The sequence below is a fragment of the Akebia trifoliata genome, chromosome 13 (assembly GCF_017979445.1).
Source record: "Akebia trifoliata isolate Shusen 1 chromosome 13, ASM1797944v1, whole genome shotgun sequence".
NCBI lineage: Eukaryota > Viridiplantae > Streptophyta > Magnoliopsida > Ranunculales > Lardizabalaceae > Akebia > Akebia trifoliata.
Window position 1 is genome coordinate 7796496 of NC_141387.1, and position 26018 is coordinate 7822513.

General features: G+C 34.6%; 3 protein-coding genes across 3 annotated transcripts; 2 read left to right on the top strand and 1 right to left on the bottom strand.

Moving 5' to 3' along the window:
• Positions 1-5451: 5451 nt before the first annotated feature.
• LOC147387665 (ethylene-response factor C3-like) lies at positions 5452-6307 on the top strand. Its single transcript, XM_086421199.1, has one exon. It carries the CDS (start codon positions 5467-5469, stop codon positions 6292-6294), a length of 828 nt encoding a protein of 275 aa, XP_086277325.1. The 5' UTR covers positions 5452-5466; the 3' UTR covers positions 6295-6307.
• A 2125-nt stretch (positions 6308-8432) lies between these two features.
• On the bottom strand, positions 8433-12563 carry LOC147387666 (kinase C substrate, heavy chain-like protein). Its single transcript, XM_086421200.1, has 5 exons — positions 12297-12563; positions 12055-12168; positions 10295-10390; positions 9082-9264; positions 8433-9005 (listed from the first exon to the last, which is right to left on the bottom strand). Exons 1-5 carry the CDS (start codon positions 12403-12405, stop codon positions 8902-8904), a joined length of 606 nt encoding a protein of 201 aa, XP_086277326.1. The 5' UTR covers positions 12406-12563; the 3' UTR covers positions 8433-8901.
• Positions 12564-23598: 11035 nt separating this feature from the next.
• LOC147387667 (rac-like GTP-binding protein RAC2) lies at positions 23599-25794 on the top strand. Its single transcript, XM_086420760.1, has 7 exons — positions 23599-23916; positions 24014-24101; positions 24539-24648; positions 24762-24825; positions 24993-25057; positions 25167-25232; positions 25359-25794. Exons 1-7 carry the CDS (start codon positions 23818-23820, stop codon positions 25455-25457), a joined length of 591 nt encoding a protein of 196 aa, XP_086276886.1. The 5' UTR covers positions 23599-23817; the 3' UTR covers positions 25458-25794.
• The last annotated feature ends 224 nt before the right edge of the window (positions 25795-26018 follow it).

The window sequence follows — 26018 nt, forward strand, 5'->3', positions numbered from 1 at the left end:
TAATATCATTTAATTTTACAGGGGATGTTTCTAAATTACCCAATTTCTTTTTCAGATTTTTAAGAAATCAAATTAAGTATGTGTTTGGTAATACTTCTCCACCATTAAAATCCAAACTTTAGAAGATGGAAGAATGCTTGTTTCAGTTCAGACTCCAAAATTCATAACCAAATTTCAGAACATTTGAACTAACGATGGGGAGTCACTGGATGCAACTTTTGAATTCTAATTTAATTTTTTCTTCCTAAAATACCCTCATCAAAAATTTTATTTCCATTACTCATCCCTTCTTTGGTCGAACCCTAAAAACCCTTATTTCTATCTCTTCTACTTCTTCTGCCTCTCCTTTTTCTTCTACCACTCCTTCATCTGTTCTTTTCGTCAAAAATCAAGTCGGGCGTTTCATAGAGTTCAACGAAATAAAGTAAATGGAGTTGTTTTCTCAATTATCTTCACATTTTCAATGTTTAGAGATTTGAATCTAGAGTTTATTTCCATTTTTTAAGGTTGTAGGGTCTATTTTCCATTTTTTAAGGTTTTAGGGTTTAGGGTTTATTTTCAATTTTTGTGAAGAATTATAGCATGTTCATTTATAAACTCCAAATTTATTTTGATTAGTATTTTGAAAATTAAGATGTCAGATAAAGAGAGGAAAAAACCCATAATACATATACACAAGAACAAAGAGACGTCATCGAATTTTTTTGTGAAATTATGGGAATGAGGGAGATATTGCTAAAGTTGGATGTTTGTTTTAGGGTTATGCTTCTATGTTATATAATGGAGTTTATAGAAGAGTTAACAGAAAACTATAACATTGGGGAGTTGCTTTGAAGTCTAGAGTGTTTTATAATCAGTCCAACTTGCTAAGTTGATTAATGATGCAGGATAATTTAGGTGATATCGATTTTGGATTTTTTCTAGATTAGGAAGAATGAGAGAAAGGTTAATTAAGTGGTAACGAAAAAGAAAATAAATGTTATTGTGCTCTCAATAATTAAAGTCGATGAGTGTTGACCCCACAACTTGTTTTCAAAACCCACCTTCACTTATTAATTACTAACCTCTGAACCATTTTTTTAAAAAAGTATGACCAAGACCTTTATTAGATTATAATATATTATCTTTCGTCAAACAAGCACGATATGTATGCTTGATTTTGCATAAATTTTAGTAAAGTTATTGACGGAAACTTGGTAGGTGTACTAATCACTAATACCACATTTTATTGTAAAACCTAGGAATCATTACTAATAAGCTCTCAAATTGTGGTTTATGATAAGGATCATAATATTATAGATGACACATTAGTATGTTAGGTATTTAATATTATGCCAAAACCAAGAAAAAAAATGAAGATTGACCATGCATATTTTGGAATTAAACAAATTTATCAAATTCGTCAAAGTTGGTCATGTTTCGTTGTTATTTATAGGTATGTCTTCCCAGGATAAAGGAAAAGAAATGAGTAACTGAAACTCTCAACAAGAAAAGAGTGTTGATAGGGTAGACGGGCCACTCGAAAAGGTAACTCTTCCTTGATTTGTGCTTGAGAGATGTAAGCAAAAAAAGGTACACACAAGTATCCCTTACCACTGCTTCATGGAAAGGCTAAAATTTAAATTCAATAAGGCGTATGGGATGAACTTTAGTCGTAAAGTTTTCAAAAATCAATATGAGTGCTTGAAGGCTGATTAAAATATATGGTAAAAACTTGTTGGATTACCCAGGTATGGACTTAGTACGGATATCAATTCTATAAATTGGCTTATACAGAAGTGTGATGATATCCTATAAGCAAGTTTTTGACCTTAATTACATATTTTTAACTTAATTAGTTAGCTTTAGTTTAATTACTTTTACATTATTGTTTCAACTAGAGAATCCCCAAAGTTAAAAGATTTAGGAACAAGTCTCTCGTAAATGCTGAAATGATGGTGAATATATTTGATAGCACTCTTTCAAACAAGGATAAAAGCATAGAATCCCTTCTCATTGATTTTGCGTCTCATTGTTAATAGAGATGTGGATGATTCTGAACTTATGAAGTACACAAATTTAAATGATGAAAACACTTACGTTGACCTATTTTTAGGAGAAGGGGATACATACTTTCAAGGTGGTAATATGACAGGGAAGTCATAATACCCAAGAATGTATAGTGACATCGGTGCTATCCCACTTGATGAGAACACATCCCAAGGTTCGATGAAGAAGAAGTGTATAAATTAAAATGGTGGGGACACCATTGAAAAATACTTTGAGAAATTTATTAATGTCACCGAAAAAAAGATTAATGAAGAAAATACTAGTAAGAGACCTTGTTTCAAAGATGTGAATGAAATTATGAAAGATCTGAAGAACATTCTTACCACATTGTTATATTAAAATTTGCGCAACTACCGAAATTAAAACAAGCATTTATGGACTTTGATAGTGAAGCGGAAAAGGTTTAATTTATGGAGTTTATTGTAAATAATTAATTGTTGAACCTAAACATCCCTTTTTTTGTATGAAAACCAAATGATGCATTGATTATTTTGATATTTTGATATTTTTAGGTTGTTAATATAAATGATATTTTAGGGTTGTTATCATTGATGATACTTTGAAAACTTTGATTGTTTAGCTGAAATTATTATTTTATTACTCAATCAAATAAACATGTTATAACTTTTATAATTTTTCATTTTTAAGTTGCATCAATTAATACTAACTTTTATAATTTTTCATTGTATTTTAGTGATAATGACGTTAAAATAATTATTGTTAGTGAGATTGGTAGTATTATTTATTTTGCTTAAACTTAAAAATCATATGAATGTTCAACAAAGATTGCGCACTTCATCACTTTCTAGCAAAGTATATATACGAAAACTTTTGGAAGGATCTTGGACACAAATGTACGAGATCTTTAGGATGAAGAAGAGTGCTTTCATATAATTATGAGAATATTTTTTCATAAAAATTAATTAAGTGATAGTAAATATGTAGATTTTGAAAAGAAAATGACAATGTTCTTGATGACCATATATCATAATTGTCGGCATCTATTTATAAAATATCGATTTCAACATTCTAGAATAACTGTAAATAAGTATTTTCATGAAGTGTTAGATACAATGATACAACTTGCACGAGATATAATAATCCCCTTAGTATTTGATAGGTCAATGAGAGAAATTCGATCTCACGTACATCTGAGATAAAGGTCATTTAAAGGTGCCATCAATACATTGAATGATTTACTAATTGATGCGCACATGAATTTGGGGATGAAACTCTATCTATCTTTATGCTTGAGGATGTTGAATTTGGAAGAGAAATCCTATATTCATGTTTGAGATCTTCTCGAGAACTTTTTTTAAACATAGAATGTTGAGGAAGATGGATTTAAGGTGGAAACCATGGAAGACGAAGGATTTGGATAAGAAACCCAAGGTTTCTTCGTTTGATTCATCTGATCAGATTAGGGTTAATCCGCAATCGATCCAAAAATTTTAACCCCAATCCAATCCAAATTTTTTATCGAATCAATGTATCTCAATCCGAATCCGATCCAAACATCCAAGTTCCCGATCCAAACCCACTTTTTCAGATCGGATCAAATTTCAGATAAACTTCGATTTATTGTCAGCCCTAGCTAGCACTTAAACCCACATTGACCAAAAACCTCCTGGCTCCACCCCTGAAGATCTCTATACTGGTCATGATTTGGCATTCCGTATTCTACGCTCACAGCACATGTTAGAGAACAACATTTCAACTGATACGCACATCAATTTTCTCCAGCCCACAAACATGATCTCTTCCACGCGTAGTTGCTGACCTCACGTTACTGGGAAGAGAAAAGCAAGATTTATAGACATAATTAGAAGCAACTCCTGCATTAATTAAGCTATCCAACATTCTCGATCTCACGGCGTTTTCGTTCACCAATCAAAATCCAACACCACATAACACGCCATCCCCACAACTCACGTACATCGAATTTGGACCGCCGCATTGTATAATATCATCATCTTCCTTGAACATCAAGCATCCATGACCAATCGTGCGGCTTATTTTCTATCTTTTCAATTCTCCTTCCATTTTAATGGTCAAAAGGTGGGCCTACTTGGGCCCCCAAGTCATGGGTTTCCATGATTAAGTGTGACACAACATTTTATTTGGAAACAAATCAGGCTTCCTACACCATTGGATTAGTGGACCATCATTAATAGATGGTGAAATCAAAGATATTGACATGGCCCACTTGCTAAATGGTTTGGATCAATTTGTTATGAGGACCGACTTTGGGAGATCTCTGGAACTCTTCTGATGAACTTTGATCTGATAAGGGCTAAAATCATTGAAGCAGAAATATTTCCTACCTACCGTAGTATCCGATAATTTCCAATTTCCCAATAAGCAATAGTTCAATGATAAAAAAAAAAGGTAAATTACACTCAACCCCATGGTTTTGTATAATTCTATTTGACCCCTCAATGTTTTGACAATTGCACTTACCTCCCCTGAAGTTATCTAACGGGTTTAGCTACCCCCTTTTGTCTACTTGCCGTCAATCAAACAGTTACAAAATGATTTTTCACCTTCATAAAGACAATTTTACCCTTTCTAAAATGTCTTTTCTTTTCCATTGACAAACACATCTTTGTTAAAAAATGAGTTAATGCACCAAGAGTGTTAAGTGTGTATAGATGAGTAGATTTGTTTTTAAAAAGTAAAAAAAATGCAATAAAAAAGATAAAATTAGAGGGTAAAATAGTAAAATAACATCTGAAAAATTAACACCATTTGAAATAGGTTTGGTAAGTGTAACTGTTAAAATGTTAGGTAGTCAACAAAGAATTATGCCAACCAATAAAGGGTCAAAGTGTAATTGTTTGTAAAGAACAGTACGTTTATAGACTTTTTGAACCTCAGTAGTCTCTCCATGAAAACAAGGCCTTTCAAAACTCTTTATGAGAAGTTATCTATAAAGAAATTATTTGCTGCTTTTTCAAACCACACCCTCTTTCCCTATCTTTTCCTAAAGTGCACAAGCCCTTACCCTTGACAATGCAGCAGAACCTTGAACAACAAATAAAAAACTAAAACTACATAATTTTCTTGCAAGCTTTCCATTTTCTTCTTAATGTTCCTTATCTAATTGATCATGAATTGCAGGAAAGGATCACAATAAACTAAACCCAATTCACATAGTTTATTACTAGTTTAAACACCATACATGATTACCACAACCACATAAGTCAAACCAAGAGCCTTAACTAACATACCAATCTCTTTTTTATTGTTGGAATCCTAATATCCTCCATTATTCAAGCAAGTCAATTGTTTAAATCACAAGTTTCTTACTGGGTTCCAGTTCAAGAAATAGGATAAGAAAGACACGACTTGCACCATGAGCTTCTTATATCTCAACGCACCATTTTTTATTCCTCCAGTAAGCGACGACGGGTTGGCATGACTATTGAACTGGAGAACCGTGAAGCACCTGATGCACTACTAGAGAATGTGTGGGCAAACTTCATCGTGGGAACTGCCCCGAACGATGGGGGGACTGATAAGACACCAAATTTGTCGCAAAATTGGGAGGAGTTGCCGAGTCTTGATGAGAGAGACGGGTCGATGGAAATTCTACAGAGACTCCCGAGTCTTGGGAGATGGATGTCTATGGGTGCTGAAAACTGGGACGAATTACTCGATGGAATCATGCCAACAAACAATATTGAACCAGAACATAGTGCGGTCGGTTCAACATCAAAACCAAATGTTGCGAAGAAGGAGAAGGTGAGTACCCGACACTTCAGGGGGGTGAGGAGGCGGCCATGGGGAAAATTTGCGGCAGAGATAAGGGACTCATCGAGGAAAGGTGCCCGACTTTGGCTTGGGACTTTTAAGACAGCCGAAGAAGCTGCCTTGGCTTATGATAAAGCTGCTTTGAGGATGAGAGGGCCTCGAACTTACCTGAATTTTCCACTTGAGATGGTTTCTGAGGCTTTGGGATGTAAATATTTGGAACGTGATTCGAATTGTAACTCTACATCTTCTCAAGCAAGTTATGCTACAGAGGTCAATGGCCCTCTCGGGCAATTTCCCATGGACACATTTTGTACTTCTCGAAAAAGGACAACACGTGAATGGGATTCAAATGACGAGGTGATGATGATGATCGAAATGCCTACATGGAAGCGACAACCTACTATGGAGATGCTTGCGAGTGGAAGTGATGTGGTGGAGTTTCAGGACCTTGGGAGCGAGTACTTGGACAGTTTGCTGTCCTCTTTATAATAACATATAGAACAAGTACACATATATAGGATTGTGATGTGTAATATTCTTGTACTATATATGGACTTCCCAGACAGAATTGGGCAGTTCAGAGTCATTTGTTTACAGTCAAATCTGCCTAGGAAGGTTTTGTTGCTTTTATAATAACCAATAGTCTAAGAGAATTTAGCATCAGAGCATAAGTTTCAAGTAATCCTTCTGTTGTAGTGTTTGAAGCAGAAGTACATTGTTTTCAAGTTTCAGGTGGTTTAATTTCTAACTTCACATTCTTCTTTCTACCACTAAATGCCTGTTTAAGATGATAATAAAAATGAAGAAAATAACATGGACAAGGAGAATACAAATTTATTCATACAAAAAGGATAAACAAAGAAGCATAAATCTTTATTAAGGAAAGGAGCTGCTAATAAGCCAGAAGGTAGTAAAAAGGAAAGCATGATTTTCCCAACAAAAACTTTGACCAAAATTTTTATTACACACTTCATTACTTATCTGATGACATATAATAATTAGAAACAACGACATATTTCATGCAGCAACATCCAGCAGAACAAGAAAATTGGTTTGTAACTATCAACAAAAAAAGAAAAAAAGAAAAAAAGAAAAACGGGTTTGTAACTAGGAGATCCTCAAACCCAGCGTACCTGTGGTACAGAAGAGGCGCATGTGCAGAAGACTGGCATCCACACGTGACATTAAGAACAGTTAGGTAGAGCTCAGATGGCTTCTTTCCAGACTCATTTGCCGAAACAAAAGAACCCCATGTAGGTCTTCGTGCAGCGATGAGAGAATGGTAGTTCTGGAGCTTAGAAGAGATGAAGAGGTAAAAGTACTAATCTTTTAGAAGAGTATTGGTTCTTCGAAAACTTGCTTCATAGATGAGCAAGGTTGCCCCAAGTCTTCTTCTGATCCATATCCTTAAACAAGATTCAAGTGATGGTTGACAAGAATTGAAATGGTGGTCAGTCTTCCATGTCCATGAATCTTCCTAAGGAGGATCATTTTATTCTTCATGATTTGCATCTGATTTCATTGTTGCCACTTTGGATAGAGAGGGAAAAAGTGGTTCGTGAGAAAGAAATCATCACTAGATCAAGTAAATTGATCTGGCAAGCCTCACTTAGCTCTTTGAACTTTGAACTTTCTGCACTCACTACATGTTTCCAAGGGACTATAAGCATCAGAACAAAAAGGTTTTCAGATTCCGAAATCCAATGAGAAGTCCTTGCACATTTGGGTGCATAAGGCATTTTCCATGAACACAACCGACTATGTTCTATAGTTCTCTACTTGTGGGCTTGGATGTGATATTAAACCACTCAAATTTAATTGGACTAAAGACTGACACCAAGTCATGGCTTTCTGAGGCACCAAGCACAAAGGGAATCAAAGGTGGAAAGCATGACTAAGGATAGCAAGAACTTTCTTGTTGAACTACAAACGTAAATTATAGCAGCTTAATTGAGAAAAAGAGATCAAAGAGCCTAAGCTATTCAAATTTGAGAAGTTGAAGGTAACAAGAATTTAGGCTTCATATTTAACATTTCATTTAACACGTGGAGAGGTATGCACAATTTGATATTTAACATTTCCTTAACATTTCATTTAAGGAAAGAATAAAACAAATTGCATTATGTATAACACATGGAGAGGTATGCACAATCCAAGCAAGAAAAGGCACCATGCGAGATATGCTTATGCTGGTTTTCAGATGATCAACCAAAGGAATACTTTTCTTTGAGATAAAATAAATAATATATTTAATTTAAAAACTCAGCATGCAAACATTTTAGTAAGGAGTCTACCTAGAGTCTAGACCTACTCCAAGTTTTTATTATCTATTTTTACTCTGAATCCAACTACTCGTACAAACACATCTATTGTGAAAAAGAGATCTGATGTGACATCATTTTTCAGCCGTTTTTTTTTGTGTGCATCTGGCTTAAGAAAAATGTCTTTGAATGGTTTTATATTGATGAGCAGGTGGGCCATGTCTATGTTTCTCAGTACATTAGATAATTGATATTATTCTCATTGTGACACAACTTAAGCGGTTATAAAAGGACCAATATAGAGTTCTTTTTGGAAGTTAGGTAGTTATAAGGGATTGTTTCAAGAAATGTGGATGAATGAGTCAATGAGAAATAAGAAGCTATGATGTGTAGCTTTGGATTTTATTTTTTTTAATAGGTAGAGTGTTAATGTATGAAAAGGGGGATGAAACCCATCTAATACAAACTATGCGACAAGGGAACCCCACAAATGCTATACAAGAACCATGAGAAAATTACTTTGAACCAGAAATATGAAGATCCCACCTAAAAACAAAGTCATCAAAGAAAAGATCCTCATGATCCTTCACGATTCTAAAGCATTTGAAGAAAGCTTAGATCTTCAGATAATGATCTCAACATCTTCTTTCCCTCTCTTTCTAAATACCCCAACGAACCACTAAAGGAAGAAACTACCTTGGATAAGAAACACATTAGATCTCCAACTGATAATAGAATCCATCATACTACTACGCATCACTACGCTGGTTACTCTTGATGCTCCATTCTAGCATTTCCACCTAACTCAACAAAGGGTGCTCATAGATGGACTCCTTCAACGATATCTTCTTCTTCTAGACCTGATCTGTCGACGGAAGAGAAAGAAAGCCATCACAAAACTGATGAGAACCACCTCCAGGAATACAACTATCTTCAACTCTGAAACCAGAAAACCTCATTTAAATAGTGTGGATGGCATTCAATAGCTCTAAAATCCCCCAAAACAAAAAAGTACCTTGTAATTTCTGAACCAAATCCTCCAAATTAACTCTATATTTATTTGGCAGTGCTTGAACATTGCCCAATGATGTTCTTCTTGAGTTATAAATTACGTTTTTGTTTGAAAGATTCCCATCTTTAAAGCATGTGTTTAGACAACTGATGCTGCCATCATATTCATCACTGCCATCACAGCAATCTACAGGGATACAGATACAAAGAAGCATAGTGAAACCAACTATCAAGGGCATATAAAATATGATGTCTATGATTAAAAAAAATATGAAATAACAAAATATTTGATTGAAAACATATATGTACGGAAAAAACATATTGGACTGGCCCACCAAAAAAGAGAGGAAAAATAATGTGTTACTAAGGGACATAGAGGTTGGTGATGCCTTCACCCAACACCTGAGCAACCAATTAGGACCATTCAATGAATGTAAAAATCCTCTGTTCAGATGGTTAAGATCAACTAAGATTACCCATCCATACATTTAGTAGTCCAAGTTTTAGCTCTAGAAACAATCTGATTTATACAGTTAGTATTATTATTATTATTATTATTATTTTGGGCAGGGGGGCAAGAGGAGGCAATAATTGATAGGTGGTCTACATGTACAATTGAGTTTTAAAGCATCACCAAAGTCTATGATACTCAGCAATCAGCATCACCGAAGGTTGCATGAGAACATACAAAAGAAACCTCGGTGATTAGGTAACCTTTATAAGCAATGTTAACTTGGCACTTCAATTCCCAAGTTAACTTTATAGGTGGTCTACATGTACAGTTGAGTTTAAAGCACCACCAAAGTCTATGATACTCAGCGATCAGCATCACCGAAGGTCGCATGAGAACATACAAAAGAAACCTCGGTGATTAGGTAACCTTTATAAGCAGTGTTAACTTGGCACATCAATTCCCAAGTTGTTGCCCATGCCGGCATGAAGCCTGCCAACATAGCACAGCACTTCATGAAAATTCTAGGCACTTTCCATACATATGATATGACCAGTTATCCATCTCAAAGTTTCCTTCACGTGCAACAAATTTACTAGTTTACCACCTAGAGATTTGGTGTATAACTGGTTAATATACATGTACATAGGTTGTGTTGCCATATTGGAATTTCTTGAGGTTATTGTGTTGGGCAACTTGACACTTAGCACCCATGCCACATGTCAACGTAGTGTTGCGTAAAGAACATTTTTTTTTCCGAACTTACCACAAATATGATCATTTACTCGAGAAGAGAACAATAACTGAGGTTTACTTCCTTCATTTCTACAATAAAATTTTCCCTCTGGACAAGCTGAAGTTCCTGTAATGAATCAAAATATTAAGGCAATGTAACTCACACAAGCACAATATGAAAAAAAATTGGGAAATCCCTGCATTATTATATATATTAGGAAAGACAACTGTAGTGAACAAAGTGAACCCCCTTCTCTGATGGTGGTAAAACCAAAAACAAGGAAAGCCATGAATAAACCAATCCTTTATAGCTAAAAAAATATAGTGAAAATTTCAAACAAGTTCCATGCAATTAGGTTGTCTAAGTCCTTAAGGAGCATCTTTGAGATGGTAAATTAGAGGAGAAGTAGAGAAACCATAATCTTGAGACTCTATGATATCCAAATGAAAATATGGTCCTTTCACCTGCTCAACACTTGCATACAAGATGGGGGAACAATAGAGGCATGTGGTCAACAAAAATATGCCTCCCTAAGAAACAAAAAAGGAAACAGATAATCACCTTGCTACATAATTAAAAAATCGATTACCAAGGTTCATGGTTCAAAATTTTGTGCCGTATCAAAATGTTTCAGCGGAACATTCCAATTTCAATCAAAACCTGCCTGAAACTGGTAAGTCTGGTGTTTGTACTCCAAGAGACAAAATTATTTTATAAAGTAGATAACTAGAAGAAAGTAAGAATGGTCAGAGTATATGAGTTTTGGGACTATATAGAATGAATCTATTTAGAGAGGCAGACTCCCACAGGATTAGTCTCTCCTTAATTGACATGTTCGGAACAGGTGTAACTTATCCCTGATACCCAAAGAATGTGGTAGTTTTTCTTTTTCTTTTTATGTTTTTATTTTATGGGTAAGATGGACTTGAACCCACAATCTCAAATTTGCTTTGCCATGTGTCAAAGCAACTGAGCTATGGGTCTAAGGCCCAAAGAATGTGGTAGTTCATTCTGTAACAGCTAGATAATGGGCAAGAACATGGTCAATCACACACAAATGGATAGGAAAGGATAGAAGTATAAATAAAAGAAGATAAAAAAATAATAAATAAAAAATGGCCAGAAAGATCGGTAATTCTAGTCTACAACCCACAACCCAATTGAGCCCAAGCCCAGTGACTTCTATATGCTTCTCTTGAATTGGTTTACAGTGATCTTACATAATGATGCATAATTCAGTCACAAACTTGTTTCTTATCCAATGTAGGACTACAATTACGCATAAAAATAAATAAAAGAAAGAAAGCATAAATAACGAAAAGAAAAATTGTGTGAAGTGGCCAACTTTGGAACAAGAATTTTCATTGCTAAATATGTTAAAATCCTCAAAATAACAAAAATATCAAGTCCCCATATCCAACTAATGGGACCAACACAGAAATTCACAAAAGACTTTTCTACACCTCTCTTGAATTGATTTACAATGCTACATAACAACAGTTGTACTTCACCCACATAAATAAAAATCCCCATAAAAAATAAAGCACAAATAACTTAAAGAAAGAGAAAATTTGTGAAGTGGGTTAACTCTGAAACAATGTTTTTATTCATAAATCATTAATAAATTTATGTAAATACATAAACATAGAGTGCCCACAAAGAAATTCACACACACACACAAAAAAAGAGGTCCCAAAATTGGATTCCAACAGACCATTAAAAATAAATTAAAAAACCCAGAAAAAAGCTGAAAATTCTTATAAATTATAAAAAGGGTTAGTTTATAAAACCTGGCTCATCAGTACCATCAGGACAGTCACAGAAATTATCGTTGAGAAGGTCTTTGGTGAAGGATTTCGACCCATCTTTGCACTTAATAGGCTCTGACCTGTAATACTTCTCATCTGCAACACCACATAAATTCTGAATTAGAGAGAGAGAGAGAGAGAGAGAGAGAGAGAGAGAGAGAGAGAGAGAGAGAGAGAGAGAAAGTTTTGAGGAGGGGAACATCAACAGGAGGGAGAGAGAGGACCTTGTGGATTGATTCCTAGAAGAGATGAAATTGGCAGAATTGAAGGAGAGGAAGAATCGATGAGAAAACATGCGAAGAAGAGGGAAATGAAGTTCCGCCTGGACTCCATCGTTTCGCCTACAGTCTACAGCGCACGTTAGTTAGACTCTAGCAGGGCAGGGTGACCAACTGAACTCCATTGTTTCGCCCACGGCGCACGTTAGTTTGACTTTAGTCTAGGTGAAGAGTACAAAGACCGCCAAAGTAAATTTCCCAATGGAAAATGCTGGACTCCTTCCCAATATCTAAACTCAAGTACTGATGGTCTTAAACTCTCAATCGAAAGTTGACACTTGGGTGCAAGTGATTGGTTGACTGATGTTAATCTTTCGATTTTGAGTTGTGCTGGGTGACACACGATTTACTTTGATTCTCACAAGTCTGACGTGGACATGCATACATAACCGTAGATGATTTTTACTCATATGATGAGGAAACACATCTATGGTTATGTGCACATCTCACATTAGACTTGTGAGAATCGCAATAAATACTTTTTGTCATTTCAGCATTTTCCTCCGAACATGAATGCTAAGCTGACATTGGCTTTATTATGATTCTCACATTTTTAACATGAAGGTGACACATAACCCTAAATACTTTTACTTGTCTCTCGAGAAAACAATCTACAGTTATGTGCACACCCCAAGTAAAAAATGTGAGAATTGCAATAAATCACAATGTCACCCAGTTGCAGGACTCACTACCTAAAAACTAGAGTTTAGGCACTAACATCCTCTCTCGTTAGGGGGTAGAAGCATAAAAATAAATTTGAATTAAAAGTGTGAAAAAGAAAATATAAAAAAATAATTAGGGTAAAGTGTAAAGAAATAAAGTACATCTCAAAAAATAAGAATTTGATGGAAAAGTTAAAAGAGTAAAAGTGAAAAAAAAAAAAAAAATTAGAAAGAGGAAACATAATAAAATTAAAGATATAAAAGATGAAAAACAATCAAATAAGTTAAAAAAAGTAAAAGAGAAAATATAATAAAATAGAAAGAGTAAAGAGTAAAAGAAATAAATGGACCATCACAAAACTATAACTTGATAGCTTGATTGATTACAGAGGAGTTACAATAAAATTAGATAGAGTAAAAAAGAAAGACAAAAAAATGTAGTATAGATTGATGAGGCATTTGTCAAACCACAAAATTGTAATAAAATGGATATTTATCCCAACTCAAAAAATACAAAACTGTAGCAACTCAATTGTATTTAATTATATAAACTAGAGTTTGTCTATACCTATGACAAAAACATCATTTCTTAAGTTAAAGGGTAAAAAATAAAGTTTAAGAAGTATTATTAAAAAAATTTAAGTCAAAGGAATAAAATATGAAAAATAATAAAGTGGTTTAAAGGGTAAAAGAGAAAATATAGAAAATTGTGTGGGTAAAGTGTAAAAGAAATAAAATGAGTCCCACAAAACTATATATTGATGGTTAAAGGGGTAAAAGTGGAAAAAATAAAGTTTGAAAAATATTATTAAAAAAATTTGAGGTTAAATGAGATAAAAGATGAAATATAACAAAGTAGGCTAAAAAGGGTAAAAGATGACACGTAGTAAAGTTAAGAGTAGAGTAAAAGAAATAAAGTGAGTCCTTCAAAACTATAGCTTGTGGGTCCTACTGTTGTTATTAAAAAAAAATTAAGGTAAATTGGCAAAAAAATAATAGAATTGGTTAAAAAGGAGATATAATAAAGTTATAACAAGTGAAGAAGGAAAACAAAAAAAAATGCGATGTAGGTTGATGTGACATTTGTCCAACAAGAAAATTGTAGTAAAGGGGACATTTATCACAAATTCAAAAACACATAAACCTATAACAACTCAGTTGTATTTCATTATATAGGTATAGACTATTGTAATTGGATGTTTCAAAAACTGTTTGGCTATAAAAATTGATTTTAGAAGTAAAATGATAACATCATTTAGCCAGCTAATTTTTTTGACTATTATGAATAAAAATATTAGTGAAACACTTTCCTTGCTAAGATAGTAAGATTTTGAACTTTACCAAGGATCGTTTTGCTCAAATGAATTACCACATCAACAATCCAACACCACAATCTTCTAAGTTTCATCAAAAAATTAAGATTAAAAAAAAAAAAAAAAGACCAATTCAAAAAATATAACTTTTTTTAGTTTTTTATATTTATTTTGATAAGTGAAAGTTTTTATTGATAAGAGGACAAGAATCCTTAAAGAAAAGTACAACTACAATCTCCCTTATTAATAATATCCTATCTAAACAAAAAATCTTCAAAAATACATCTGTCTAAACTTTTAAATGCTTACACAAAAAAATAACAAACCAAGAATGTTAAAGATTAATTTCTATCTTTAGTTTATTTTTCTTTTGAACTTAATCTAAGGTTTTGAAAATCGGCTACCAAACTTCTACATAACTCTCAAACTTAAAATTGAAGTTCAAAGAAGAAAAATAATTTTTTTTGGATTTTTTTTTGTCAAAGTTGATATAGTTTTGTCCTCTACAACCCTAAGGCATAAATATGTTTTTGGATGAACAATGTGAGCCCAAGGACCCTTAGTAAGGGCGGTGAAATCCTTACTAACTTAGTAAGGCTAGTCGGATTCTAAGTATTACTCATCCATCTACAAAAATATCACCTCATAACCAAAAATGTAAGAAACAAATATAACAGTGAACAAGAATCCGATTCTAGAATCCAAACCAAATTCTAGCATATTCTAACCATATGGAGAGGTATCTAATTGAAGTACTCATAAGAAAATTTTAGTATAAGTATCTAAAAGAGAATACTTGAGCTTTAAAATATAGATTCCATTCCACACAATAAAAAATTGATGATTGCCCCGGGGGGGGGGGGGGGGTTCAAAATAGATCTCTCAACAAGAAATCTTTGTAAAAATTCTTTTTGAAAATGAACAACCAAAAGTTGTGTAAGATAATGCCTCTTAAAGGTTGATCTAAAGTACTGGTTCAAAATTTCCTCAACAAGATCTCAGAAATAAAATAGGAATAACTCTATTTGTTGGGTTATGTTTTCTATTCTTATATATGGAGAGTTGTTGTGGATTCAACCCGGATCTTTTGATGATCTATTAACGACTCGCATGACCCATTTAATTGGTAATGTATGAGGTTTCCCCATCATTATTAAGGCTTCGGGTGCTAAGGCCCCGGACAAAAATATTAGGCCCATTTGGTTTGGTTTTAGATCCGACCTATATAACCTCTTTGTAATCGTAAGTATATAAAGGGTAAGACTTGAAATCCTAAAGGGGTGTAAGAGATATACAAGAGATAAAAAGAAATTGTAACCTTCTTCTTCTTTGGTTAATATGGTGAAATCATCGTTTTCGCCCATGGACGTAGGTCGATGCTTTGACCGAACCACATATATCTTGTGTAGTGTGAGATTCTTGTGCTCTTGTTTAATTTATACTTCGGATTATAGGGTTTTTTCTAACACTAACTCTATAAATAAGAATTTTATGAAAAAAAATTAGAAGAAAATAAAAGGAGAAAGACTATCTCAAGAGCCTATTTAAGATTTTATTTTACTTTGCTTGATGATTTTCTTTGAAAGATCTCTCTTTATGATTTTCTTTGAGAATATGATTTATTAGAAAATCCTAACAACTAAGGATAGAATCCAGATAAAATCAAAGACTTAATCAAACAGAGCAAGTCTTTGTCAGAAATTGGTCATTAGAAGCCAATTTTGAAACAAACCAACAATTCTAAAACTTATGTGTTTGGTCGACCAAACAGGTTTGGATCGATCGAGTGACCACAAATAAGAGAAAATAAAGTTTCAGGATCAGTTGATTGAAAAGTCTTAGTTGCATGAGTGATCAAAATATGGAGGTATAGTGAGTTTCAGGTTCGGTCAACCGATCAAGGACACTCACACACACTCCTACTTTTTTTTTTTTTTTTCAGCTTGTGGTGATCTAGATTGGTCCTCCATTCTTTCCATCCTTCTTTAGCTTGACCTCTAACGAATATGACTTCAATAGTTCTTCAAGCTTTGACTTTTCAAACTCGTCTTCAACATTTTCAATTACATAAGAAATTAAAAATTACAAGAAAATCTATAAATATCATGGATTATGACAAATACTTCTACAAATCCAATAGAGAAAATTGTGCCACCTTCTATTATAATTTTCTCAAGATTTTTGGGTTTAATTTATTTTCCGTCAAGTCTATTCGTGCTATGATGATACTATATATATAATCTAAATGAGCATTCATTGTATTCTGGAAACATTTACTTCACTTCCATTTTGCACTCACTAAATTAATTAAAAAAGGTGAAATTTATTTTTAAGAAATTGCATTTCATTGAGTCCTGAAGCCTACCATCTCATTAATTTCTTGTTGTTATTCAGCATTTATTTTTTTCCTGGGTCTAAACTTAATTTTCCAACAAAAGTTACCAAGAAAAAAAAAATAAAGAAATTACAAATCAGTCTGATGGTCATAGGAGCTATTGGGGTTGTAATCCATACCCAAGACATCGTAGACATGCAAAAAGATAGAGAAAGAGAGGGAAAAAAAAATTCAAAGAATTTGATTTTGAATTAAATTTTATTAAAACGTATATTATTTAATATTTTCTACGGATCCCCCTATGTTAGGCTATAATGATTGGTTATTTTTTAGCTTTGTTAAGCAAAATATTTCATTAAATAAAAAAGACGAGGTCGATTGGACGAGATGACCAACCAAGCCAAACGAAATACAATAGTATTAATCAAATTTAAGCTACAAACCCTTACCTAATTTGCTACCAAATCGTCAAATACCACCCTTCTAAATTCAATAAATGAAGCCTAAGACAGATAATAATTTCTTGAAGATCTAAAGACTCGTCTTCAAAAATGCGTTCTGTTTCTTTCTTTCCAAATATCCCAATAAATCGCAAAGGACGTAATACTCCATAGAATTCTCTTGGTCCTGAGAAAACTAACACTTAGTGTAACCAAGCTCCAAAAAGATCCTGCACGAAACAAGGAAGGTGCCCTGATAAACCAAACAGACTGAAAAAATGACCCCAAATTTGTGAAGCTACTCTATAGTGAAGTAAAAGATGGTCTGCAGACTCACCCCCCCTTAGGCACATCATGCAAACATTCGTCCCGCAAAAATCTCTACACATCAACATGTATGTCGTTAGAATTCTACCTAGAACCGCTATCTAGGTAAAATAAAGCAATCTTCAAAGGCATTTTTGGACCCCAGCGCGTGCTTCAAAGCTCTAGGTCCTGATAGATTCAAGGCATGCTTCTATCAAAAGTCTCGGGACATCTTCAAACATGACTTAATAAAGGTTGTTAAGATTTTCTTTAGAAGTGACTGCATGCGTAAGGTTACACATGCCACAGCTATATTTTTAATTCCTAAAGTTGATATGCCAAACGGATTAACTGATTTTAAACCCATTTCTTGTTATGATGTCATTTATAAGATTATTTATAAAGTCCTTACCAGCAAGATAAGACAAGTCACGCACAAGTTGGTCGGGTTGAACCAATCAACTTTCATCAAAAGCCGTAACTTTGTGGACAACATTCTCGTAGCTCACGAGCTGGTCAGAAGCTATTATAGAAAGAACACAAGCTCAAGGGGAGCAATTAAAGTTGACTTAAAAAAAGCCTAAGATACTGTGGATTGGGAAGTCATAAAAGCTAGTCTGGTCGCCTTCAAGTTTCCTCAGAAGTTTATTGATTAGATTCTTAAATGTATTTCGAGTGTCTCTTACACCATCTCTTTCAATGGATCTTTTGTTGGGTGGTTTGAAGGGAAGAGGGCCTTAAGAATGGGGGACCCTTTGTTCCCTTACCTATTTGTGCTCATCATAGAAACGCTAAACCTTCTATATTTCTAGCAGGAAATAATAGAGGGATGGAAGATGAATTTGCTAAGATTTTAAGGGTAAGGAAAGGGACTCTTATTGTTAGATATTTGGGTATTCCCCTCTTATCCTCAAGGAATTTCCAATCCCTAGTCGAGAAGTTGTCCTAGAAAATCAATTCTTGGAATGGTAGGTTCCTTTATTATGCTGGAAGGTTGGAGTTGGTGAAGTCAATGCTTCTAAGTATCAAAAACTTTCGGTGTAATTACTTTGTTACGTCCCAAGGCTGTGAAGGAGATGGAGAGGGTATTTGCTAGGTTCCTGTGGTCTGGGCCAATAGCGCAGTGTGTTGGAGTGAGATGTGTAAGCCTTTAACAGGGAAGGGGAGATTGGGCCTAGTTAGCAGAGCTAACTGGAATTCTGTTGCCATTGCTCAATATGCCTTGATGATTGCCTATAATCAGGACTCTCTATGGCTTAGATGGGTAAGATTCCACCTCTTAAAGGTAGGAATTTTTGGTCTTTGAAGGTCCCAAATGAGGCCTCCTGGAGTTGGCAGAAGATTCTAAAGGCAAGAAAGATTGCTTTGGCAAACACTACTCACTTGATTGGCAATGGTAGATCAACCAATCTTTGGGATGACCCATGGCATCCTATCGGGACTCTAAAATCAGTCTTCAACGAGGATCTAACTCATGATTCAAGAATTGGCTCAGATGCTAATGTTTCAGCGGTGCTAAGAGATGGACAATGGAGAATATTTGTTGGAAGAGAAGCTCCCTTGCAAGAAATTACTAACTTCTCACTCATGTTCCCATTCACAATGGTGTTAACGATAGAGTGGTTTGGAAAGGCAATGCTAATGGGATATTCTCGGTAAGTTGAGAAGTGAGATCCTCCCTAGTGCACTTTGCATAGCTTCATAGCTTGGCTAACTCTAAAGGGTAGGCTCAAGACCCTGAAGAAGATTAAAGATTGGGGGATAAGGGTTGAGGCAATGTGCAGACTTTGCAAATCTCATGAGGACTAATCACCTCTGCAGTCAACGTCCCTTCGCGAGATCTATCTGGGTTGAAATTTTGAGGTGTTTGGTGAACACGATGCCAGGGAATTGGGAAGAATAGGTAGCTTGGGCTGCCACCAACTTCAAGGGAAACTCGGTCATCCACAGGCTGAAGCAAGTGACATTTTGCCCATTTATATATCCTTTGGAGGGAAAGATGCAATCAAATTTAACAAAATAAATTCAAAAGCCATGCTTTGGTGTTCCGCAACATTTTGGAGGAAATTTGGATCAAGTTTGAGGTTTCCATTGATGACATTGAAGTCTCAGACTTCAACTGGACCTTCTTCATGCATGATGTATATCTATATGATATATTTTATTTAAGTATATAGTTTTATCAAATCAAATCTGATAGGATTACTCATCTGAAAATATAGATTTTTTGAATCAGACCCAGACCAACACATTTAATATCAGATCGGTGTTGGAGCTTGAAATGACAAATCCGATTGGATCCGGATCTGGATCTAATAAATTCATATTGTATCAATACTAATTAAGCATCATTCGATCCAAACCCAATCCATTGACAACCCTAAAGGTAGAACAATAAGCAGAAATACCATTGTTTGTTTCCAACTGACAATAGAATAAGTGATCTAACCTATAAAAAATATGTGGGAAAAGGGAATTAAGTGAAGATGTAAACCACTCTCTTTAAGTCGATTCCTTGTCTCTCGGGGTATAACAACAATGATGCAACAGATTTCGGTCGAATAGATTATCAAGTATAAGTAACACAACACTAAAATTGACTGTATTTCATCTGCTCTCATGATTCCTAGGAGGCTAGGAGCCTAGGACACAACAACCGCATTTTATCATTATTATTCTTGGTTTCTTGAATCCCAGCCAAAGCACCAATAATTCTTTGCTCCCCAACTTTCCCAAGAAAAGAGTGGGATAAGTGTTAGACAAGTATGGTATTGGAACTAATTAACTAAAAGCATTGTCACAAAATTTGGAAAAATTCTTTGAATGAGAGATTGATTGATTAAATTGATGTTGAAGTTGATTGGTTTTGGGGAAGATACCCAGAATTATCATTTATATAATCTCTAAATTTTTCTCATTTTTTTCCCCAAAGGATTTTTCCTAACTAAACTAAACTGACACCACACCAAATAATTGTCAAATCTGAACTGGTTACTATGACTAATAGCTCTCCTCAAATTTTAAGGCCTAATTTACGTTTGAAATATGTTAGGTGAATGTCAAGTTATAAGATTCCAATTAGTTAAAGTTGTCTGGTTTGGTGGGATCATTGTGTAGCAAAGTCAAGACTCGAGAAGATTTGTGAAAAACATGTAGGCCTCACAAACTTTAGCGAGTATATTTTTCTCTTGTGTTTCTTCGTTCATTGTTTGATAATTTGTCGATCTAGGGATGATGTGGGGATGATGGGAGCACTGGTTGATATGGTGCAGTGGGTGAGGAAAACGTCGCCTTTCAGCTTCAGGTTGTCAAAAATACATGGGTGGGGTGGGGGAGGGGTCATGTCATGTCCCACCACTTCCCCATATCATCTAAACTTGTCGAAGACTGATATATTCTTTCCTTGTGCACTACGCAATATAACTTCTACATAGTTATGGCTTCAAGGCACGATCTCTGTCTTTTCGGCCATATTTTCCCTTTACTATACTGTGAAAAAATTAAAATAGTAAAGATAACACAATTGCACAAAATACAAGGATTTACATGGTTCAACAATGTACCTACTACGTACAGGGAACATAACAAGAACAATCACTATTTTCTCATAAGTTTTACAGTTCTAGAGATATCTATTTATATAATTGAGAGTTACCAAAACATGTAAAACTCCTCAAAACAGAAATCCCAAAAATAAAAATCTTTAAGTACATATTACACGATTGTCCTTTTTGTATCCTGTAAAAAAAATTCAACGGGACCCCCGCAGTTCTGTGTAGCGCAACAGAATACAAGACATTTACACTACATGTTAAAAACTTGATTCCTTGATACAAGTCTTGTTATACTAAATCATAATTTTTTTTTTTACAACTTGTACTTTTACAAAAGATCCATTTAAACAGATGGACATGAATGTTTAAGTATGGACCCAAAAGTCTGTTTCTATAGTAGTAGAGTGTAGAAACAAAAGCAATCTATTCTGAATTATTAGATGTTATTTGACCCATCCCAAAGCCCATTGTTTATAGGCTTCAATGCTTCTATATATATAGGATTAAGGGACCCTTTATTGAGTAATTGAGACTTGAGAGTCTCCATTGTTTCTGTTACGATTATCAAAATCCATAACGAATAGAAATGGCCCATCGCCGTGGACCTTATGAGCGCCTATGCACACTAAGCACACTTAATCACAACTTCGTTGCCTAACACCATAGTTTACCATCTATTTCAAAATAACGATAGCTAATAATTACATAAGAGCTTGAAAATACATCTCGATAGCTAATAATTACATAAGAGCTTGAAAATACATCTCCTACGTAATGTGGACCTAACTGTTGAAGGAAAACAGACAAGAGAGTAAAAAGAGGGGGATTTCACACCAAATTTTAGTTAAAAATGTTACTTCAAGCCTTAGTAAAAGTAAACAAAAAGTAAAGTAAGTCACCTATACAAATAACTTTTAATAAAACTACCTTTTTATCCTCTTGTCTCCAATATATTTTTCCAATCCCCAACTTTAAGAATCGATTGATCTGACACCTAGACTCAAAACTTGCCAAATTGGTCGGATTATAATCAAACCTAGTTTAATTTGGTTTAATTGATTTAAGAATTTTAACTGAATTGTGATAATATGACTCGCCAGGTGGCATCTCAATCTACTCCGTGAACTTGTCATGTCAGGGAGTCGATTGAGTATGCCACCTGGCGGGTTATATTATCAGGAATCATTTAAATATATATGTTTAGTACACTTGTGAAACAACAAAAATTTGATCGCACGTAATATTTTTATGATTGTTTCCTTCCATTTCTTGATGTCCACAATCTTTTCAATTGGCTTCCAAGTAGGTCATCTAGTTATGTTTACATGCTTCTCTTTTATTTTTCATGACTTGATCAAAGAAAATTTGTGCTATTAAAATTTGATTATAAAAGAAGAAAACGAAGTACGCTTGGTTTTACAAAACTGTGGTTGTGTTATTGCTTCGATGGTTTCAAGACAAGAGTTAAAGGAAAATTCTATTTCGAGCCAAATATTTTGGCTTTCAAAGAAAGATAACTTATTTGGTTATATATAGTATTTTTGTACTTTGCAAAAATACTATATATAACCTAATAACTTGGTTGAGTTTCTCATCACACTTAATGTATTTTTTATTTGACTTGAACAAATGAAGTCGATGATTTACCAAGTTTTCCAAAGATATTAAGTTTTGACACCAAGTCAATGGAGTCAAATCGGTCCAACAATCCCTAGCAAAAGCAAACCAAGTCACAAGAATCATTAGAAGTGTAGCTTTTGATTCATCCAAAGTCCCGTTTAATATTTATTTATGTTTATAATTTATAATATGCAATTGTAGGTTGGGCTGGGCTCAATTGAGTTTCAGACTGGCTTGGATTTCACGGGCTCATGAATTATGAGTTTGGTGTAACAAACAAAAAAATAAACAACAAAGAAGACAGAAATCGTACAAACACAAGGATTTACATGGTTCAGTAGTCAACGGTAATCACTATTTTCTCTTAAGTTTTACAGTCCTAGAGATTTTCATTTGTAAAATCAGGATTTGTTAAAATGGGTTTGTCTCCCAAAAATAAAAAATCTTTAAGAAAATATTACACAATTACCTTTTTCGTAACCCTCAACCCCTTGCATCCCCACAACTTAGAGTACCGCCAGCAGATTACATGACATTTAAATAACACCTGGGCCTAAATTGTGATTCATCCTGGGTATGTTGGGCCAATGGGCCCAATTGCCACACCTAATTGCTCACCTAAAAAGAAAAAAAAAATTTGCAAGTAAGATCCCTCCCTATTCTTCCTCCAACCATTGGCCTCAGTGAATACTTGTGGGCCCTGAAGAATGACCTAAGCCCAGAAAATAACAGCCCAAATCCAACACAAACTCTCGTCTTAATAATAATAATGGTGACACCCACAAAAGCACTTTCTTATCTTCTTATTACCTTTTCTACTTAATTTCATCATAGTGGTTTGGTTAATTAAGCAACTCATCCTTTCCATCATTCATTATCTCCCTTCTCCAACACTTAACCAACTAACAACCTCACCAAACCAACAACATTTTCTAATTCTTTGGCTCTGGCCTTGCACTTAAAGAAACAAAAAGCTTTATACAATCATTGTAAAGGTGACTGAGGTACAACTAAAGTGGATGAAGAAGCCTAGATGTCAATAAAAACCCACACTCCTCCCCTCCATTTTTATTCAAAATTCAAACACTTCACCTTCCCAAAATCACCCCCTTAGCTTTCTTTCTTTGTTATTTTTTTTTCTTCTAAGTAGCCAAAGTTATAGAAAAACTATTTGAATGAAGAATAGAGGAAGCTTTGCTAAGTGAAAGTTTTAAGGTCAAGAAGGAGAGAAGGAAGAATGACTACTGCCAGATTCATTAAGTGTGTGACCGTCGGTGACGGGGCCGTGGGTAAGACTTGTATGCTCATCTCCTACACAAGTAATACCTTCCCTACGGTACGATATTGCAACCATTTTTATGTCTAGTGGTGATGATGATAATGAGGATGTTAATCATGACATTCGCGTTCTTGATTTTCTTTTACAAAATTAGGATTATGTTCCGACGGTGTTCGACAACTTCAGTGCTAATGTGGTGGTAGATGGGAGCACGGTGAATCTCGGATTATGGGATACTGCAGGTATACATGTATTCTCCAAAAGATGGGTTACAATGAAACCTATAACTTGATCATCCATGCAAACAAACACCACCCTTAGTATGTTCTTTTCACTAGTCCTCCAAGAAGCAAGAAAATTACAGTATGGTTGGCTCTGCTTCTGGAGATGGCTTTTAGCTTCCCATCCCCTAAAAGCACTTTTTTAGTCAAATTATCGTATGGTACACAATGAAGAAGAACAAGTCAGAAAACAAATCTCAAGCTGCTTAGACTGGCTTCATAATTTTTGTTGAAAATCCCATTAATATTTAATATAATGACTAAAAAAATTCTTGCACACTATCACCAAACAATTGATTTGTGCAATTGCCATGTTCATAGAAGTGATTCCATAGAAGCACTACTATTGAAAGCAGAGCTGCACCAAATGAGGCCTTAAGTTTTATGTTGTTTTACAGGGCAAGAAGATTATAATAGGCTAAGGCCTCTAAGTTACAGAGGTGCTGATGTGTTCTTATTGGCCTTCTCACTCATCAGTAAGGCCAGTTATGAAAATATTTCCAAGAAGGTTACTTCCCTCTCCCCCCCCCCCCCCCCCCCAACCTTTTTTTTTCTTGAAAATTTCCCTTTTCTTTTTAAAATTAATTCATATTTACTGATAATTGGTTTCTTCAATGATAGTGGATTCCTGAGCTGAGACATTATGCACCGAACGTGCCAATCGTGCTGGTTGGGACCAAACTTGGTAAGTTCAATCAATCCAATTTTAATGTAATCCATCGTAAATTTTTGAAACATGGGACCACCTTATAGGATGTTATTGAGTTTCAACCTGATTAGAGAATAAATATTGTTTCATTAATGTTTAAAGTTTTAGATTCTAATGTAATTTTCATCTTTTTTCGAGAGTAGATTTACGAGACGAGAAGCAGTTCATGATGGATCACCCTGGTGCAACACCAATTACAACAGCTCAGGCAAGTGATCCATGATAAATTGAGACTAAAATTAAGAAAATACGACAAATTGATTTACTTAAAATTTGTTATTGATCATTTGGACATCGGCACAAATCAATTTGTTCAGGGAGAAGAATTGAAAAAGGCAATAGGTGCTGCTGCTTACATAGAATGCAGCTCCAAGACTCAACAGGTAAGGCATAGGTAGTCTGCCTAACAAGACATTAAAGAGGTTTGTGACATTGATCTTTTTGTGCTTAGATGTTGTACAACAAATTCATGTCTCATGTAAAGTTTTCTCTTGGTTGGGATTTCTTAGAATGTGAAAGCTGTATTTGATGCTGCAATCAAAGTTGTTTTGCTGCCTCCCAAGCCGAGGAGAAGAAGACCCAAGCCAAAGCCATGTGTGTTTCTCTAAACCACATTTTCATGTTATAGTCACTGTTTGTAGTGGTCCTCTGTTACTCTATAAGCTCTACAAATTGATCACTAGAGAGCATCTACATGTATTGATCTGTTCATAAGCTGGGAATGTCTTTTCTTGGCTTTTACAGTATTCTTGTTTGATTATGGTTAATGGGGATTGATTGCCCATACTTTTGTAGTATCTCACTACTTGATGTTTTCACAGAAAGTGTTTTTTTTTCTTGATCAAATAATGTAATAGCGATCAATGTATTTGATTAGTTTGATGTAATTCATGATCATCAAATCAAGGCTTGATAGTTTTGATGTCAATATGAATGGATTTAATTAATTATAGACTCAATTCTTATCTTAATTTTTTCCCCAAAATCACTATGAATAAATCCAACATGCATATGACACTCATCTAGGACATCCCACTAGCATTGAGTCACCAATACTATGGGCCTTTGCACTCCTCTACCCTTAGAAGATCCTTGTCCCCGAGGTTTAAAATGAGACAATTGAACTCGTAACGTTATGCCAGCCATGGTTATCGCCTTGATCTTGGCAT